Below are 20,781 nucleotides of genomic sequence, written 5' to 3'. Positions count from 1 at the left end.
AGATGAATCATTAATAAACCTAACTGCCCTCTTCTGAATGGAATCAAGAAGCCTGAGAGAGGTTTTGGGGGCACCACCCCAGATGTGGGAACAATATTCCATGGCAGGGCGGATTTGCAATTTATACAGAGTGAGCAGCTGTTTGGAAGAAAAGTAATGCCGACAGAAAAAGAGAAAACCAAGTTTTTTAGATGCAGAGGAAGCAATATTTGTAATGTGCTTGTGCCAAGAGAGATTTGAAGTCAGGGTAATCCCCAAAAGAGATATATCATTTTGCCTAGAAATCGGAGTGTCACTAAAGATAAGCATAGGAGCAGAAGAATCCTTTTAGCGAGATATAAGACAAGACTGAGTTTTAGAAGGACTGAAATCAACTAAGTTGTTTTGCCCCACTGGAGAATTACCTGAAGATCAGCATTTAAGGAACTGGTAGCAGATTTTCAAGAAGTTGAAGCTGATTCAGCAGGACAAGGTTTCTCAAAATGGAAAGTGGAATACAATGTGCTATCATCAGCAAAACTATGGATAGGATTTCCAGTCAATGGAAGAAGGTCATTAATATACAAGAGGAAAAGAGTGGGGGAAAGAACTGAACCTTGGGGGACACTGGCATTAGTGGAGAAGTTAGAAGACAGAGAGCCATCTACCATCACCCTCAGTGAGCGATCAGAGAGAAAACTAGATAACCAATTGCTAAAAACAGTTGGCAAACCATAAGATGGAAGCTTGTTTAGAAGACCTTTATGCCAAACACCATCAAAAGCCTTTGAGATGTCAAGAGCAACTACTTGTGTTTCACCGAACCTTTCCATTGAATTAGTCCATAAATGGGTAACATAAGCCAGAATATCACCAGTGGATCGACACTGACGGAATCCATACTGGTGATTGTTGATCAGACAGAAGGTTTCTAGGTAGTTTAAGAGTTGACAGTTAATTGATTTCTCCATTACTTTAGAAAGAGTAGAAGTAATTGCAATGGGACGATAATTGGATGGGAGGGATTTGTCACCCTTTTTAGGAACTGGCTGGATATGAGCAAATTTCCAAGCAGAAGGAAAAACACCTTTGGAATAAGAAAGTGAAAAAGGCGGCAAAGAATAGGAGTAAGTTCAGGAGCACAGGTTTTGAGAAAAAGTGGAGAAATACCATCAGGACCTGGAGCTTTCTTAGCATCAAGATTCATCAAAATCCTTTTGATATCCTTTTGACGGAAGACCACAGGAGGCACTGAATGGAGCGTGTTGGGAATGGTGGGAGGTGTTTTACCAAGATCATTAATACATGAGCTGGAAGAAAAATGGGATGCTAGCAGGTCAGCTTTATCCTTGGCTGAAGTGACAACAGAACCATCTGGTTTGGACAGAGGTGGGAGCAGAGATGGGCAAAAGTTGTGGCCAATAGCTTCGGCAAGAGACCAGAATGCTTGGCTACCATTAGGGCAAGAAGCAAGTTTTCTACTCTTAGCCTGTTCAAACTCTAGTTTGGACTGATTAATAACTGCTTTACAATGGTTGCGAGCTTTGGTGTAGGCAGAAAATGAAACTGAAGAATTAGAAACAAGCCAATTACGATATGCAACATTCTTCTCTTGAACAGCCTTAGCACATTTATTGGAAAACCAAGGTTTAGATAAAGGACGAGATTTTAAAGTGGAGTGTGGGATAAAGGATTCCATTCCTGCAAGAATAATTTTACTGACAATGATCTGAGCAAACGTTGACAACAGAAGTTTTGAAACAGTAATCCGACCATGGAAAAGAAATCTTGCAGGTCATCCCATTTTGCATTCTTGTAATGCCAAACAACAGAGTTGTTTGGGAATAGTCATGAGATAAAGGTTCCATTGGAGAAGAGACAATCACCAAGTTGTGATCTGAAGTGCCTAAAGGACCTCTCACTTCGACCATGTACTTAGAAGGGTTGTTTGTGAGAAAAAGATCAAGCGTGTTGGTTGTATGATTAGGACTGTCCAGTATTCTTGTAGGTAAATGAACAATCTGTGCAAGGTCATTAGTAATTGCAAAAGCCTCGGCATCACGACCTGCTGGGTCAGTGTGACTAGAAAACGGAAGCCAACTGGAGTTGTGAACATTAAAATCACCAAGGAAAATTACCTCACTGTTAGGAAAGTTGGACTGGAGAAAGTCAAGTTGCAAAGAGAGGAAGTCAAAGAGCTCCAAGTGATTAATGGAGTTGGGAGAACAGTAGAGACAACAGATGAATTTGACACAATGAGGTAGAGAGATTTTAAGCCAGAGAAGATCAAAGAGAGGAGATTCCAAATTGCCAAGTCTCAGAACGGATATATGCACAAGTACCACCTTTGAGGCGAAAGGAATCATACAGCAAATAATTTGGGCATCTGAAATGAGCAGTAGTTGAATCAACTGATAACTGAGATTCTGTCAGAAAAAGTACATGGCGTTTGGCAGACTGCAAGTGGAAATCGTTGAAATTAGAATTGAGACCACGTATATTTGTGAAATGAATTAGGAAGTGCTTGGGCGGTTTAGATCTTTTCGCAGATAAGCTTGCTCTATTAGTTTGACAATTCATGGTGTATTCAATAGTAAGAAAAAGTAGTGGGACATGCTGTATGAAGTAATGAAATTTTTGGATATGGCGTACACGTGGTAAGAATATACCCAGATCCTTGACATAACGTGGCCTCGAAAATGCTCCCCACATACACACTACTTAGACTCCCTCCAGTCACCATCTGGCAGAGTAGAGGTAGCAAGATTATACACTAGCTGATCCGGAAGCCTCCTAGAGAGTTACCGATAGGTTCGGTCCGGTGTACTAACTAGTGGCCGGCCTGCGAACACCGTTTTAGAGCTGTACCCTCGAAATGCAAGGAATATTGGATCTCGCCACAACGTTCATCATAACCTCAAAAGTCATCAATCATACTGCATGATGGAAGAGATAGGGAAGGGTTGACCGGAACTTAGCTCTAGAGACTAAACATGGGTTCCACCACTTCAAGCCTCCAATAAGCAAAGTGGTGGTATTTCACCGGTTGATGAGAGTCGTCTACCACCTAGTACTGCCTGGTAACATAGAGGAGCAGCGTTCCTCCATGTGGTGTGGGCGCCACACTTCGACTCCTGCTTACGTTGGTTCACACCTGGGTGGTCACCCACCATGTACTTGTGCATGGAGGTTATACCCAGGATTACTAACAATCGCACCATTGTGAAGGTGCAAGCAGAGGATTTGGCTGTCACAGACAGTCCAGACTTCGCCGAAAATGACCTGACTTGAGTGTCACCCGAATCAGTTCCATCAGCATTTTAGACTCCCAGGTAGCAAGTACAGCTTGTATGGCATATCTGAGAGAATGTCTGTGACAACCTCAAGGACCTCAAGGCTCCAGCTATATGCTGGATGTCACCCCTTCTGCATTAATATAGAAAAGAATACAAATATTTTATTTGTTGCAGTGAAAATTTAAAGCATACAGAATGGTAAAAATGAAAAATCTCCTTTTCCCGATTAAAGCAAAACATTATTATAACAGCAAGTTGTACATACTTTTGCTTTACTAAATAAACTGAATTTTTTTTGCAAGAGCATGGATCTGTCATATACATTTTTCTATTAAATTGCCTTAGTATTACTCTCCAAAAATATTGCTCCGAATCAAGAAGTATTACTGTCATTTATTTGTAACAGGGTGAACTCGCCTAAGAGCCAGTTTCGATGCAGTTAACATCTCATCGGAGTTAAGTGCCAGATTAATCAAAACTTGGCAAAATAGTTGTAAACATACATTGTAGCATGAGAAATGCCAAGTTAGTAAAATACTTTCAAATCAGAGCTTAAAAAAAAAAACACTTCTTGCCAACAAAAAATATAAACACCTTGTAGGTGACTTGTCATATGAACAGTATTTTACTTTTTAATGGTTAGTTGTATTGTAATACTGAGACAAGTTGCGAAGGTGTTACAAGAGCAGTATCATTATGAGAGAAAAAAGTAAAAACATTTTTCCAATACAGTGGTCCCTCGAATAATGATGTAAGTCTTACGTAATAATATAGGTACAATAGCATATGGGCATTATTTTCAGCCAAGAAAAAAAAAAAAAAAAAAAGTACTCAATCTATGTGGTCATCATTTTTGGCCAATCACAGCATTCAAAAAGTCTCATATTTATCAACACTTGGAGTCCATCTCTTCCTATGTATTCTGCCTTTTCAGTGCAAACATCCGTGATTTTCTTAATTCTATTGTGATTATGCAAACATTCTCATTCTCTCTCTCTCTCTCTCTCTCTCTCTCTCTCATAAATTTATTGCAATTTTACTAAATTAAAGCAATAGTTATGTCTCCAAAAAAGTGTGAGTGTAAAAAGAAAAGAAAATCAAGAAATCAATTTCTCTGCAAATAAAGCAAGAAATTATTTCAAAACAAGAAAATAATGTTAAATTAAGTATGCCTGTAATCGAATAGGGCCTTGTGCAATCCATTATTTCAGCAAACTTTAAACTAAAGGATTCTTTTAAAACAGTGCAAGTAAAGATACTTCTATCAGTTTTCAAGGGAAGGGGGAATTAATTGTAGAAATATAAAAACTTACTGCTATGGATTCATGAAAAACAAATGAAAGGTAGACCGATGAGTGCTCCATTTATTTGTGAACAAGGCTAATTCATTTAAGATGATTTAAACATAATATTCATCAGTCATGTTATCATTGTGTATTGTCTACACTGAAAATTAAATAAATGTCTGCTCCAATTGCAACTTTGTTCAAATTAACTGAGATCACTATATGGTGTTCCCATAACAAGTAACTTATTACAAGTTCCAGTTTCTAAATCTTTCCCAAAATTGTATACAGTCAAGATGATTTAAACATAATTCAAACAACTAAGAGTGAACCAATATGTTTTCCTTAAATTAAAGACGGTAGAGTTTCAAATAAAATAATTATATTTTTCTCAATTTTTTTGCATCTAAAAATTTATTCCAAGATTCTATGACTATATTAATATTTAATGTTTCATGCAACAAGAAAAATAGTTTAAAGCAATATAGATGAACAGTGCACTGTTGAGTCAGTTTGGTGTGACATAAGCACTGCGAAAGCAAAAATAACAGTAGAAGTGTGTTATAGGCCTCATGACTTGAATGAGTACAATGAACAATCGTACAGAGAAATAGAGTGGGCTAGTAAATCAGAATGTCTTATATTGGGGAATTTTAACTTCCCAGATATTGACTGGAACTTGTGGTTGGTCACTCGCACACTAGTAAGACATTTTTGGATTTATTGGATGATTGTTTCCTGCAACAGCATGTTCAAGAGGCAACCAGAGAGGGTAATACTCTTGATCTGGTTATCAGCAATGATCATTCGTGTATTAAGAATTTGCAGATAAAGGAACCACTAGGTGGCAGTAATCACAGTGTACTGATATGGAATTTACTTACAGATATAATTACCATCAGGGGTAAAGGAAAGGGTTTTTGCTTCCGTAAAGTTGAGTATAGTGGTCTCAGACAGTTTTTAAATTCTGTACAGTGGGATCAACTGACGATGTTACCAACAGTAAATTCTAAGTGGGAAACATTCAAGGAATTAATCGTGGATGCATATAAATTATCAAGCGACTCAGAAACCTATGGCAGATATAAGCTAGTCTGTAATCAGGTCACAAAGGAGGTTAGGCAGGCGAAGGCAGATTACAAGAAATCTTTGGCAAAAGATGCTAAGAAAAACAGCAAGGATTTCTTTACTTATATAATCTCCAAAAGGAAGGGGATGAATCTGATTGGACCACTGGATATTGATGGTTCCACTGTTGATGATCCTGCTCAGATAGCAAACAAACTGAATGAGTATTTTGCATCTACATTCACACATGTAGAGTTATTAAGATTTAAAAATGGCAGAAGGTTATCAAATTGTAGCAGGGTGCTTAATGATTTTGTAATAACTGAGAGCAAAGTGGAGAAGAAATTGTTGAAGTTAAACATAAGAAAGGCACCTGGGGTGGATGGGATCTATCCAGTTATATTAAAGGAGGCAGCAAAGCAACTAAGCAAACCCTTAGCCATAATTATGAGAGCATCCTTGGACTCAGGGGAGGTCCCCGCAGACTGGATATGTGCAAATGTATCCCCAATTCACAAAGGGGGATCGAAGGGTGACATGAGACCAATTAGTTTAACTTCTGTTCCGGGTAAAATAATGGAGTCACTGGTTAAAGATGCATTGCAGGATCATCTAGACAAGACTGCAGCAATAATTCAGACACTGCATGGGTTTGTTAAGGGAAAGCCTTGTCTGATAAATTTGATAGGATATTATGATGTAGTTACAAAGGAACTGGATGCAAAAAATAATTTTGATATCATATATTTGGATTTCAGGAAAGCTTTTGACATTGTTGCACATGGAAGACTATTGTACAAATTGGAGCAGAATGGTATTAAGGGTAAGTTGCTACAATGGATAAAAAGGATGTTATTTAATGGGTGCTGCTCTTCGTGGACTAATGTTATTAGTGGAGTCCCACAGGGTTCGGTGTTGGGTCCACTGTTGCTTTGTATATTTATCAATGATATTGATGAAGGTATATCAGGCTTAGTGTCAAAGTTTGTAGATGATACAAAGGTTGGCAGAGTTGTAAATGACAGTAATGGCAGTGTGCTACTGCAACAGGATCTAGATAATTTGGGCAGATGGGCTAAGAAGTGGCAACTGAAGTTTAACCTTGACAAATGCAAAGTACTGCATATGGGTAGAAGTAACCCCAGAGAAACGTACTAACTGTGTGGTAGTACACTTAAGGTGGTAGAAAATGAAAGACCTGGGAGTAATTGTGCAGTCAGATATGAAGTTTTCTGAGCAATGAAGACAGGCTGCCAGGGCAGGTCATGGGGTTTTGTCAATGATATATAGGAATTTTGCTAGCAGGGAAAAGGAGGTGATTGTCCCTCTGTATAATGCAATGGTCACTCCACACCTTGAGTACTACGTACAGGTCTGGAGGCCTCATTTTAGGAAGGATGTAGATTTGCTTAAGTGTGTACAGAGAAGGGCAACAAGATTGGTGCCCTTCTCTGTACACCTCAATCAGATCACCTGTGCGGTGATCTGATTCAGGTGTATAAGGCTTTGAATGGGTTGAGCACGCTGAATTCTGATGGGATCCTTCCACTTGTTCAGATTACGAACCTAAGGGGGCATAAATTCAAATTAAGAAAAGACAGATGTAGAATAGATGTGCGGAAATTTGCCTTTAGCCAGCGGGTGGTTAATTGCTGGAACAAACTTCCACCTGTCGTTGTGGAAGTCGATAGGTTGAATAAATTTAAGGAGGAACTGGACAGGCATTTGGAGGGAATGGTGTGATTTTTTTTTTTTTTCTTTTGGCTGATGCTGCATAAGCTCATACACATGCTTTCTTGCATCACATGCCTCTACTACTAATATGCATAAGCTCCTTTCAAACAATTGTTCCAACCTCAGTTATTACCAGTGAAGTTAAACAAACAGAAGAATTCTAGCCAAAACCTTTATGTTTTGTGTTTGGGCCAACCAACTTGGTACTGCAATAACTTAAACAAAACCAACGAACAAAATATTAATGCCTTTGAGCGTTGAATGGATCAAATTTTTCTAAAACCAATGTTCCACAGAAAATATGACAATATGCTTACAATTGTTTCCAATGTTGTTTCATCAATATTCTAAAAGCTAGCAATTACTAAGTATTAAACTTAATTCTGATACCTGGCCTTCATTATATCACAAGGATATTTTTTCACTGGCAAAAATACCTTGGCATCCCAAAACTGAATTGGATTCTTTTTACAACAGAAATCACCAATTCAATAATAGTACTGTTCATTCTAATTAGATATACTAAATTTCTACTTTTTTTTTTCAACTTTCTGGCTATTGCTGGAAAATTGTTTGATAAAGTGGCACAAGTAAACTAATAATCACAATGAAATTACATTAACATATAACCATTCGGTATATTCCTCTTCTCTCTCTCTCTCTCTCTCTCTCTCTCTCTCTCTCTCTCTCTCTCTCTCTCTCTCTCTCTCTCTCACTCAGTTGAAGAACAGTCCATATAAGACAGTTCCTTCTCTATATCAAAGGCCCAAAAAAAGTAAAAAACATTATCACAGATTGAAAGGTTTTATGTAAAAAACATACACCGATATTAAATCTTACTAAAATCTGATTCCCATTTGAAGCAGGTTTCATCTTGGTGCTAATGCTTTTGGTAACTAAATTACAGCCCATTATTGTGTAGCCGTGAAAATCCAAAGGTTTTCAAGCAACAAAAGTTTATCAGAGGTGAACTGCAGACCTACTGGAAGCCAAACCACAAGAAGCAGATGAAGGAGCAGCTGTTTAATGAATAGGCAATTCAATTTTAGTCCTGCTATGAAGGCATACCTGATCACTAACAAGCTAGCATTGAAGGCACTGCTGCTTCTGGACAGTGCACCTTGCCATGACTATGAACTTGCTGCTTCTTTGGAATGCTGGTTGGTTGGTTGTTGGGTTTTATTGGCGCATTAGCAACTAAGGCTATAATGCGCCAAAACCAGGTGCTTTGGAATGCAAATCTGATTTCAAAAGTGATGTTCCTGCCAGCCAACACAACTTCTTTGATCCAGCCTATAGATCAACAAGTGATAGTTACTTCAAGAAACTCTACATGAAGAAGCTCAAGAAATGCCACGAAGCAAAATCAAATGATGATGGCATAACAGTGAAGGAATTTTGTAAGAAAAAAGTTCAACATTGCAGAGGCTGTAAGAAACTTGTGGCATGGCAGAAAAGTCTCAATTTACTGGCAGAATGCTGCTTGAAAACCTTTGTGACCTGGCAAGACTGAGGATCAGGCTAATACTGATCAAGAAATTCACTCTCCCAATCAATGTATGGGACTTGAAGTGATGCTTCGGTGGTGTACACCACTGAAGATGTGCAGCAGTTGGAATCTATGATCAAAGTAGTTTTTCTGTGAAAAAGTTGAACTTCTGATGGTCTTGGAACAGACTAAGCATTTAAGACATTTCATATACTCAATTAATAATCATTATGGTTTACAATAGTTTTTGTGGAACCAATTACAATTGTTAATCAAGGGACCACTGTGTAAACACATATACAGGCTTAATTTTGAAGTTTGCGGATGATACAAAGGTTGGCAGGGGTGTTAATGGCAGTGTGCTACTGCAACAGGATCTAGAAAATTTGGGCAGATGGGCTGAGAAGTGGTAACTGAAGTTTAACATTGACAAATGCAAAGTACCGCATATGGGTAGAAGTAACCCCAGAGAAACTTACCAACTGTGTGGTACTACACTTACGGAAGTAGAAAATGAAACAGATCTGGGAGTAATTGTGCAGTCAGATAAAGTTTTCTGAGCAATGCAGATAGGCTGCCAGAGCAGGTCATGGAGTATTGTCAATGATATACAGGCATTTTTCTAGTAGGGAAAAGGAGGTGATTATCCGTTTGTATAAGGCAATCAATGGTCAGGCCACATCTTGAGTACTGTGTACAATTCTGGAGGCCTCATTTTAGGAAGGTGTAGCATTGCTTGAGCATGTACAGAGAAGGGGAACAAGATTGGTGAGGGGAACAGAGCAGTCCTCTTACCAAGAAAGGCTTAAGTTCTGCAAATTTCAGCGGCTGGAGACTAGACACTTGCAAGGTGATCTGATTGAGGTGTATAAAATCTTGAATGGGTTGAGTACTCTGAATTCTGATGGGGCATAAATTCAAATTGAGCAAAGACAGTTGTAGAATAGATGTGCGGAATTTGCCTTTAGCCAGCGGATGGTTAATTGCTGGAACAAACTTCCATCTGTCGTGAAAGTTGATAGCTTAAATAAATTCAAGGAGGGAGTGGTAAGCTTTTAGAGGGAATGGATATATGTTTGTTTGGGTTTTTTTTTTTTTTTTGGCTGATGTTACATAAGCTCATGCGCTCACTTTCTTGCATCACATGCCTCCATTATTACTATTAGATATTGTAACATAGAAAAAGGATGTGTTCCACTATTAATAATGCAATCATAGATAACTTTAAAGGTGTGTTTATACCCCCCACAAAAGATTTAAGTCATTTACCAGATATTTTCCATCAAGAATATTCATTATATACAGCTAAAGAATTGGGGGGGGGGGTAAATTTTCAGTTATATCTGAAGATATCACTATTCCAGTTATTAAAACTGCAAGATATTCAAGAATTATCTTAACTGAATAAGGTATACTACCTCTAAAATCCATGAAAAATATCTTGTTTCAATATCTTTACTAACTGAATAAATTAGGTAAAAAATTACCAATAACACGTTCTCCTAGGCCACCTAATTCTAAATAAGCATTATTAAAGGCCTCTTTCATTTCATCATCAAGAACCTTCTCCTTGCCATTGATGAAAATAGTTGAACATCTATCCAGGACACGTTCTGGAGCACCTTTCATGCATAGTAAATAACTTGGATTATTAGGATCCTCTGTTTCATGTATAGTCACCTGTAATGAATTATTTAAAAAGACCATTTATTAATAGAATAAAACTAATATTTACTGAAGAATTAAAAAAAAAAAAATCATTTGCAACAGAGAGCTCTACTATCAGTAAATTTCTCTATGCTTATTATTGATTCTTCTTTTATAATCTATGATTAGGGTACACATTTTAGAGCATAAACTGCAATGTATGCAAACATCTATGTAAGGAATTAAACAACAAAGGATTTCATGGTAGAGAAAGCAGAATGAGTGATATTTTTATTCTTGTAACTCATCACAACAAATTAGGACATATACACAGATGAAGAGAAGTTTAAATAATCAACTTTCTTTCTCCAGATTTAAAGCAAAACTAATTAATAGGCTGTAAAACTGCAAAAAAAAATGGATAGAACTCACAGTGCTACAAAGAATTGTTTTTGGAAGTTTTAGGATGCCACATAGATCTTCGGCCCTGCAAATCTTTATTTTTTAGTTAAGATTAAAACCCCCTTATGGTTTTCTTAGAGTAGCAAACTTCACAAAAGCCCACAAAACCATCAACAATATAAAACTTGAAGAGGATGACATGACATAAGCATCTTCTGATGCGATGTCACTACACACCAATGTGAAATTAAGTTTCACCATGTGAAATCTCTGAGACCAAGATTCACATGTCTCTATCTGAGAATAGCATTATAAAGTTAGTATTCTTTAAAACAAAAACCAGGTATTTCAAGTATAAGCAAGACATTTGTATTCCCCATGAAAAACAGAATTTCAGTTCCTCCTTTCAGAAATATACCTCTCAGCAGTTGAATTATGGTTCTAAATCTTTACCCATTAAATTGTTAATTCAGTTTACCAAAGATATTTTATCAGTCTCCAATGTAAAATCCATAAATAGCCTATTTAACAGATTCTACGAACAGTTAAAGTATGCCTTAGAGCTAGACCAAAAAATAACATCACTTAAACCTCAAAATCACAAATTTTAAAACCTAGCACCTTCTATAAAAAGATGGAAACAGGTAAATTTTTATATTTTCATTATCACTACCCATTTTGAGTGCAAAAAGCCATGTTGTACAACTAAGCATATAATACAGTTAAATACAGTTCTGAAGAAAATAATTTACAAACTGAATTTAAATATCTACAGAGATCCTTTAAGAACATATAATGACCAGAAAAGTTAATAAAAAAGGTAACTCAGAAAGAGAAAAACAATTTAAAGAACTTTAGAATTGCTCCTCCTTCCTCACAATATAATTCCTCATTTCAAAATCAAAACTATTTTAATTCCTTTTTATAGCCAATTTACAGGGAGGATTACGCAGGTATCCCAAGACACCGAAATTCATATTTTTTTTTTTTTTTCTTATAAAAAATATAGGATGAATTTAGCATTTAAAAATCCTATCAGGCTTTAGAAATAAGACATAAATACCATAGTTTATTATATATCATGTCAAGAAATTTGTGATGCTGGGAATACATGCAAAGGAAGGATGTTCCAGGGAAAAAAAAAGTATGAGTTTTCAGGTAGACAATGAACAGATGCCAACTGTTTTGTGGCACATATTAAGACTAGTTTGGAACAGAGTGGAGGAATTGCAGATGCCAATTCAGAAGAACAGTGCCAAAATTTTTAGATTCAAGGAAGTGCAGCATAAGATAAATTAAAGTATTTACAGAAACATCATGCAGCAGAAACAATGTCTGTGAAATAGAGAATAGAGGCACTTTGTAAGGAATTTCGCTCTCTGCAGGAACTGGCTGCTCTTTCCTGGCTGCCTGTTTACACTGCTCAGAAAACTTCACATCTGCCCATATAACTCCCAGATCCCTTTCTTCCTTTACTGTTTTTAATTCAACCCCGTCAAGTGTATAATTCTTTTTGTGATTCCTATACACCAAGTGTAAGACCATGCATTTCGCTGCATTAAAACATTTTTCTGACCATTCTTGCAGGCTGTTCAAGTCACTCTGAATGAGCACTGCTTGGTACTGATCATTAACTACCCTACCAATCTTTACACCATCTGCAAATTTTGACATCGAGCCATCTATCCCATCATTGATGGGGTAGAAGGATTGATGTTGCTAAGAAAATCAGTAACAAAAGTGGTCCAAGAACCAATCCTTGGGGACCCCACTTCTGTTCGTGATTAATATCCATTAATCACAAACAACCCTCTGCCTTCTGCCCTGCAGCCACCCAGTAATCCATCTTAGAATTTTTCCAGTAATCCCAACATTTCCAGCTTATACAAAAACCTTGTGTGAGGGGCACGAGTCAAATCCCTTCATAAAAAATAAACTATGTCAAAATTGTTCCCTACATCCAGCTCAGGAGTAACTATGTCAGAATAGCTTAATAAGTCAGTTAAACATGATTTTCCCACAGCAAAACTATGTTGTGTGTTATTCAGAATGTCATTCAACTGTTCACAGTGATTACAGAGAATTAGAGATTAGAGGGGATTAGTGGAGTAGACTAGGATTACCACAGAGGTTTGAATATTGCTTTTAAATAGTTTATTTAGTAAATTTTAAAGTTTATTTTGATATAAGTTTTTGATGTGTAAACATCTTTTGGCAGCACGTACAAAATTTTGCGTGACAGTAAAATCAATTTGTCACAATGTTGACAAATTACACAAAGCAAAGGATGTGCTCAGAGCTGGCATAAACCAGCTCCGAGCATATTCAACTGGTAAGGCTGAAACGCATTACATGCGATTCAGCCTTACCAGTTGAAGTGCAAGTAATGTAGACATTACATTACCCATCTGTATTACTGAAGTGGTTGTATATTTCCATCAAGAGGCGAATCAAACGTTTTCTGCAACCAGCTGGGCTGGTCAAGAATATTTGAATCACAGACTCCAAATTACACATAAGTAGAATCTTTTGCTTGTCGTTGGTCATTCTCATTAATTTGCAGAAGTCTTTGTTGTCATCAAGTTTTCGCGTTTCTTCGGAATTGTGCTGAGTCAGTTGCATGGAGAGTTTTAGATCCTCATTCTTCTCGCTGTTTGGATGATCGTAAAAGTTTCGAAATGGGTCTTCTTCTCGCAGTCTTGTTACAAAAATATGCAGGTCATTATGAAATGCTTTGTCACGGCCAACGTCGTCATTGTCTTAACACATCGACTTCCATATTTCAATTGTTTTGTGAATGTCCAAGTCCGATTCATACAATTTACGATCTAGTAGTAGTAGTGGCATGTGATGCAAGAAAGCATGTGTATGAGCTTATGCAGCATCAGCCAAAAAAAAAAAAAAAAAAAAAATATCACACCATTCCCTCCAAATGCCTGTCCAGTTCCTCCTTAAATTTATTCAACCTATCAACTTCCATAACGACAGATGGAAGTTTCTTCCAGCAATTAACCACCCGCTGGCTAAAGGCAAATTTCCGCACATATTCTACATCTGTCTTTTCTTAATTTGAAAATATGCCCCCTTAGGTTCGTAATCTGAACAAGTGGAAGGATCCCATCAGAATTCAGCATGCTCAACCCATTCAACTCAACCCTTATACACCTCAATCAGATCACTGTGCAGGTGCCTAGTCTCCAGCCACTGCAATTTGCAGAACTTAAGCCTCTCTTGGTAAGAGGATCCCTTCATTCCCCTCACCAATCTTGTTGCCCTTCTCTGTACACACTCAAGTAAATCTACATCCTTCCTAAAATGAGGCCTCCAGACCTGTACACAGTACTCAAGGCGTGGCCTGACCATTGCCTTATACAGAGGGATAATCACCTCCTTTTCCCTGCTAGTATGAGCTCTTCATTGTCGTTGTAGATCTTGACATATTTCATCTATGTTTCCTCATTGTGAAATGAAATGTGCAGCGTTACCATCTCACGCTTGTACTCGTTGAGATCCTAAGCCAAGTCATAGTTTCAATAGCACATTATGCGTGGATACTGTCGTTTCTTGCAGATCTTGTAGCACTGTATGTGGAATTTGCAACAAAGCATGACAGAGTAACATGATCCAACATGATAGTATGATTGTAACAATACAAATACTTGTATTGTTGCAATCATACCATTCAACAAATAGTTACAATAAAATGGGTAATTAGGCTATTGGCCTAACCTCCTCCAAACGTTGATTCAGTAGAGTAAGCAGCAGGCATATGTATCCTATTCATCACTAACATTGATTCGGTAGAGTAAGTAGTGGGCGTGAGCATAAATTACATCGATCACAATTTCAGTTCTAGCTGTTCAAAACTTTAGTAGGTGTCGTCAAAGATTAGTTTCGCACATACAGGGTACACATGCAATTTTTTCCCCCTGTAATAGCTTGATTTTTATATTAAAAATATAATTTTTTGAAAGTTACTTTCATTGATATTTAGTAAATTTTACAGTGGTTATTAAAAGATCTGCTTTGAATACTTCGTCAGAGGGCATCATAACTCATACAGAAATAGCCGATGGTGATTTCCGGGAGAGTCATGATTTTATCCTTTGCAGAACCTGTGGCATGTATTCCAAGATCGACCTAGTGGATAATCATAGCTCACCTGGAGATTCTTTTCTTTGTCACTGTTGTACGGAATGTACCAATCTTAACTTAAAATTTGATGCATTGTTAGAACAATTTGAGTCACTGAAAAAAAACTGGTGCTTTCCCTCAAAAATATTGTAAATGGGAGCTCATCAGGGACTCAAGAAACCTAGCAAGTGATGCAGTCCCGATTCAGGCCCCAGAACAGAATAACCCAAGTGCAAACTACTCTGGTTCAAAAGGACTTAGTTCTATTAGGAGGCTCCATTATTGTCAGGGAAACTGGAAATATTTTTTGTAATGAGAGGTGGACAAGAACCAGGGTATGTCTGCCGGGAGCAACAATTAATGATCTCACCAACAGATTGTCAGATTTTAGGTGGGGGGGGGTAAAGAGAATATTACTATTCACGTGGGGAGTAATGATATTAAGCACACACGATCTGACAATCTGTTAGACAACTATAGAACCATGCTCAAGAAATGCCGTGAGTTAGGTCACAATGTCTACGTGTCTGCAATGCTGCCCAGACATGATAGGAGGGATTATATGCTGAAAGCCTTGTGGATTAACTCAAGACTTGGACTCTGCAAGGCTTTTAGGGAGAAATTTTTTATCAGCTTGGCCCACACTTGTAGGTAGAAGGATTCTGTTTTGTAGAGATGGGATACATTTAAACAAAGATGGTGCACGGGTTTTTCCATTATTATTGAGGATACCTTAAAGGTTCAGGGAAACTGCTAGTTTGGGGGAACAAAGGTAATATAGATAGACGTTTATCTGATAATATTGGTCAAAGCAATGCTTGTACATATTAGCAAGATGTTCTGATGGAAGAAATGTTTTAAATGAATGGGTAGCTAATGCCAGGAAAGAGAGCTAAATTAACTTTAAGGGATGTGTTAGGGTAGTTAACTATACAAGAACACTAAGTTATAATTGTTTATACAGTAATGTCAGTCAGGGGATAAGGAATTTTTTACATGTATAAATGCAATGAAGAGAAGGACAAACCATGTCGGACACTTATTATCAATAAAATAAGTGAATTCAAACTGCTGGTTACAAGTAACGCTGACATAATTAGAACTTATGGAAAGGTGGTGACACCCGGAGATAGGGGATGATGAGTTTCAGTAGAATATGTATAATGTATTTTGGAAGGATAGGGCAGATAGAAGGGGTATGGGATAATGCATCTTATCAAAAGCAGCTTGAGAGCGACGAAAGCTTTCCCAGATTCAGACGTTTCACATGCTAGTATAGAATCGGTATGGTGTGAGATGGTTGGAAGCAAAGGTATAAAGGGAGTGGGAGTAATCTACAGGCCAGGTGATTGTGAAGATTATGATGAGAGTCTACATGTAAATGGAATGGGCAAATAAGCATGAATGTCTTATTATGGGCGATTTTAATTTGCCTCCAATTGATTGGAACAAATTGGAAGGACACTCCACATGGGCGACAAAATTTTAAAGTCAACTAGATGATTTTTAATCTTACTAACATGTCAGGGAAAGTATTGGGAAAAGAATATTCTAGATCTCATTACCCATGAACCAGATCTGACAGTACAGGTACCAGTAGCAGGATATGATCACAGAGTTCTATGGTGGACGATGGAGAGAAGTAGTTAAAGGCAAAGAAATGGGTTATAATTGAAGAAAAGGAAATTACGATGCTTTAAGGTGCTACATGGCCTCATTAACTGGATAGATATCGAGCAGGGAGCAAAAACAATTGCATCATAGTATACCTTTAAAACATTAAACACAGAAGCCTTGAATGTGTATATACCATTAAAAAAAAAACTCCACGAGGAGGATTCCAAGTTGGATGGATAATGAAGTTGCCAGATTACTTGAGCAGAAAAATATGGCATGGAAAAGTTACAGATCAATAAAAAGTACTGAAGCCTATATAACAGCTACAAAGTGATCTGTAATAGTGCCAAAGAAAAGGTTAGGCTGGCAAAGGCTAAAATCAAAGGCAAATTAAAGCTATGGGGAGAGGTGTTTAGACTGGATTGCAGGAAGTTTTATTTTAGCCAGAGTGTTATAAATTACTGAAATAAGTTACCTACATGGGTGGTTGAGGCAGAGTTTGGGAAAATTCAAAGGTCAGCTGGATAGTTACCTACAGGAGAAGGGAAACGCATAAGGTTGTCTATATCCTTTTCTTTTATTAATTATTTATTTTTAAAATTTTTCTTCTTATTATTTTTTATGACTGTGTAGCATAAGCCATAGGATTCCTTGCACCATGTGGCCATTGCTAATACTAATTTCATATCAAAATGTCCCTGGATTGCACTCTTAACCATGGCTAGATTTTCCCTACCACTAAAGTCAGACTAACCAGTCTGTAATAACCAGTCGGTTCTCTAAATGAGAAATTGCATACACTGAGACTCATCAACACTCCCTACTGCTTTTGCGGAAAAGTGAAAGTTGGAAACACTTGCTTCTGGAGTGTGTACATTACAACGACATCAGAAACAGTCTCCAGAATAAGAGCCGGGACTTCCCACCATCAGATCTGCATCAACTGATATGTACCCAGAACAACCTCGAAGCCTTCCAGACCTTTGCAGCTGAGGTATTTGCCTGGAGGAGGACACTGATCGCCAATCACCGACGTGGAAATGCCGATCATTAACAATTCCACTGCCAACTGAAAGTCACTCCTTCTACTGACTGTTCTTTTTTTCTAACCTCCGTTCTGCACTGTTTCCGGGTCCTACCCTAGAACTAGGAGCAGCCTTGGCTCACCTTTTCTTCTTTCTCACTCTGTGCAGGATAGATAATCACTCTCCCATTTTTTTCCCACTCATTCTCTCTCTGCTGGCACCCGATTTCAACTTCCTCTTCACTGTAGCCAGGGTGTGGGATTAAAATTATTTATTTATTCTTTAATTATTTTTATTTATTATTATTATTATTTTTTTTTTTTTTCATTCACTTAGCTTCATTTTTTTTTTTTTTTTTTTTTCCCCTACTCGCGCTCTGTTCTGACACCTGGGATTTGGGCTGTCATTGGTGCCAGACAGCTCTCTCTCTTTCTTTTTATCACAGGGAATTTATTTATTTATTTTATTTTTTATTATTATTTTTATTTTTGCACCACAGGAAATATATTTTGTTTTTGTTTTATTTATTTACTTACTGTTTATTTATTATTATTATTTATTTATTTTTTTTCCCTCTCTGGAGTGGGCCCCCAGAGAAATCTGGCCCACCTTTTGGCAACATCAGGTGGTTCAGAGTCTCGTATCGAGACAGTACGTGCTCCATTGGGACTGGCCCACCTTACCGTGGCGTGGATGAGTACACAGAATCATCTGTCCAGGTGACTGATGCTTCTGGGTAGCCAAGAGGCCAGAACAGAACAACAGAACACACACAAACCTACGTCACACACATATTTGACCCGTTTGTAGTGATACTGTTCTTCACAAAGATACGAGGCGGAGATGAACTCACGTTCTAGGAGCCGCCCTTTACAAAAACACATGTCCATAACCAGTCTGTAGTTTCCAACTTCACTCTTAGAACCGCCCTTATGTATTGGTGATAAGTTGGCACTTATCCAATCAAAAGGAAGCTCTCCTAAGTCCAAAGATGCTCTCATAATTAACTTCAAATGGTTCAATACACTCCCTGGTGGCCTCCCTAAAAATTACTAGGTATATGCCATCAACTCCAGGAGCCTTACTTGCCATTATGCTCAAAGTTTCTCTAATAAACAGAGCCATTTTGAAATCGCTAATTTCATATGACTCAGCCTCTTCTCAGCACGAAGGGTCTTTCTCCAGTAAACACAAATGGAAAGTACCTGTTCAATTCATCCACATCAGCTGAGTTGTCTAAGACTTTCCTACACCCAATAAACAAGGGTCAGATCTGATTTGCTTTTTTCCACCTTGTATTCACATACAGGAAATGGAAGGATGAAAAGGTGGAATGGAAGATTTGTAATATGCTAATCATTAAACTATGAATTAGGACTTCTAATCAGTGGAAGAAGGTCATTAATAAACAAGAAAAAAAGAGTGAGAAAAAGAACTGAACTTCAGGGAACACCAACACTAGTGGAAAGTCAGAAGATACTGCTGTCCACCAACACCTGCAAGGAGCATTCAGAGAGAAATCTAGTTACACAATGATAAAAAATAATCAGTAAGCCATAAGATGGGAGCTTGTTTAGATCTTAATGCCAAACAATCAAAAGCATTAGGATTGTCAAGAGCAATTCTTTTACATCAAATCCGTCCAAATATGAATAACATAAGCCAATATACCAGCAGTAGATTAACAATGACAGAATCCATACTAGTGATCATTGATTGGATGGAAAACTAAGACAGTTTGAGTTGGCAGTTGCTGAATTTCTAGGCGCCTCCGTAGCCAGGTGGGCAGGAGCAGTAGTGCGTAGCACACGCTTCTTGATTAGACTGGGGTTCGAGCCCGTGACCACCAAATACGGAGGATGTGGAAAGGTCAAGGAATGACCACCGCATATCCTCGGGGCAACATGGCCTTAGTTGCTAATGCTCCTAAAAACCAAATAACAACAGCTGAATTTCTCCATTACTTTAAAAAGAACAGAAGCATAATGGTAAAATAACTGGCAGGGAAGAATTTGTCACTTGTTTTAGGAACTAGCTGGACATGAGAAAATTTTCTAAGAAGAATGAAAAACAGTGGAACAAAAAAGTATAAAAAGATGACACAGAACAGGAACAAGCTTACGATCACAGGTTTTGAGAACAAACAGAGAAATGCAATCAGGACCTGGAGCTTTCTTGGTATCTAGATTATTCAGAATTCTTCTGACATCCTTCGGTCAGAAGCCCACGAGAAGCTAACATAGTTAGGAAAGGACATTACATGGTTGTTTTCCATTAAGATTATTACTATATTTAATACCACTCATATACCACATGAAATTAATAACAGTTTAAGTTTCAATAGCAAAGGCTTAATTTAAGGTACTCACCTTCATGAGTACTATAAATTAAGCCTTTGCTATTGAAACTTAGTCCAATCACACGATACTTTAAGACATTCTATAATTATCTACTGTAATATAGTTTATTAAGCTAATTGCCTAAACCACTATACATTAAGGTGACGTTTCAGGCATACTGCAGATATCCATCAAGATGCCTGAAACATCACCTTAATGTATAGTGGTTTAGGCAATTAGCTTAATAAACTATATTATTAATTTCATGTGGTATATGAGTGGTATTAAATACAGAAATAACCTATGAGAAGCATTAAGTGCAGCATATTAAGGCAGAAAGTGGTTTCCAATATAGGAGCTGGAAGAAAGGATGACAGTAAGTCTGTTTTGTCTTTCAATGTATGGAACGTTCAGGTTGTAATAAAGGTGGGAATACTGATGGACAGAAATTGCAACCAATAGTTTTTCAAAAGATCAGAATACTCAACTGCCATGTGGCAAGTTTTCTACTCTTAGTCAGTTCAAAATCAAGTATGAATTGATTAATAACTTTTTTACATTGCATGATTATTGTATGATTTAGTGCAAGCAGAAAATAAAGCTGGAGATTAGGGTATAAAGCCAACTGCAATATGCTATATTTTTATCTTGAACAGTCTTAGTGCATTTAATGGAAATCAAGATCTAGATAAGGGATGATATTTTTGGATGGAATGCAAAATAAAGGATTTCATCTCTACAAGAATAATTTCACTGACTATCTGA

The 20,781-nt window shown here is 37.5% G+C and overlaps 1 protein-coding gene across 1 annotated transcript in view; it reads right to left on the bottom strand.

Moving 5' to 3' along the window:
- The window catches only part of LOC150080152 (sodium/potassium-transporting ATPase subunit alpha-like), a 379,958-nt gene that overhangs the window by 149,834 nt on the left and 209,343 nt on the right, over positions 1-20,781 (bottom strand). Inside the window, exon 11 of the mRNA XM_090380992.1 lies at positions 10,340-10,532. Coding sequence (XP_090237118.1) covers positions 10,340-10,532 — 193 coding nt within the window. The remainder of the gene's footprint in view (positions 1-10,339; positions 10,533-20,781) is intronic.

Source organism: Mastigoproctus giganteus, chromosome 9 (assembly GCF_048544385.1).
Source record: "Mastigoproctus giganteus isolate SK-2022 chromosome 9, ASM4854438v1, whole genome shotgun sequence".
NCBI classification, from domain to species: Eukaryota; Metazoa; Arthropoda; class Arachnida; order Uropygi; family Thelyphonidae; genus Mastigoproctus; species Mastigoproctus giganteus.
The sequence above is the reverse complement of the archived record's forward strand: the minus strand, read 5'-3'. Positions and strand labels throughout refer to the sequence as shown.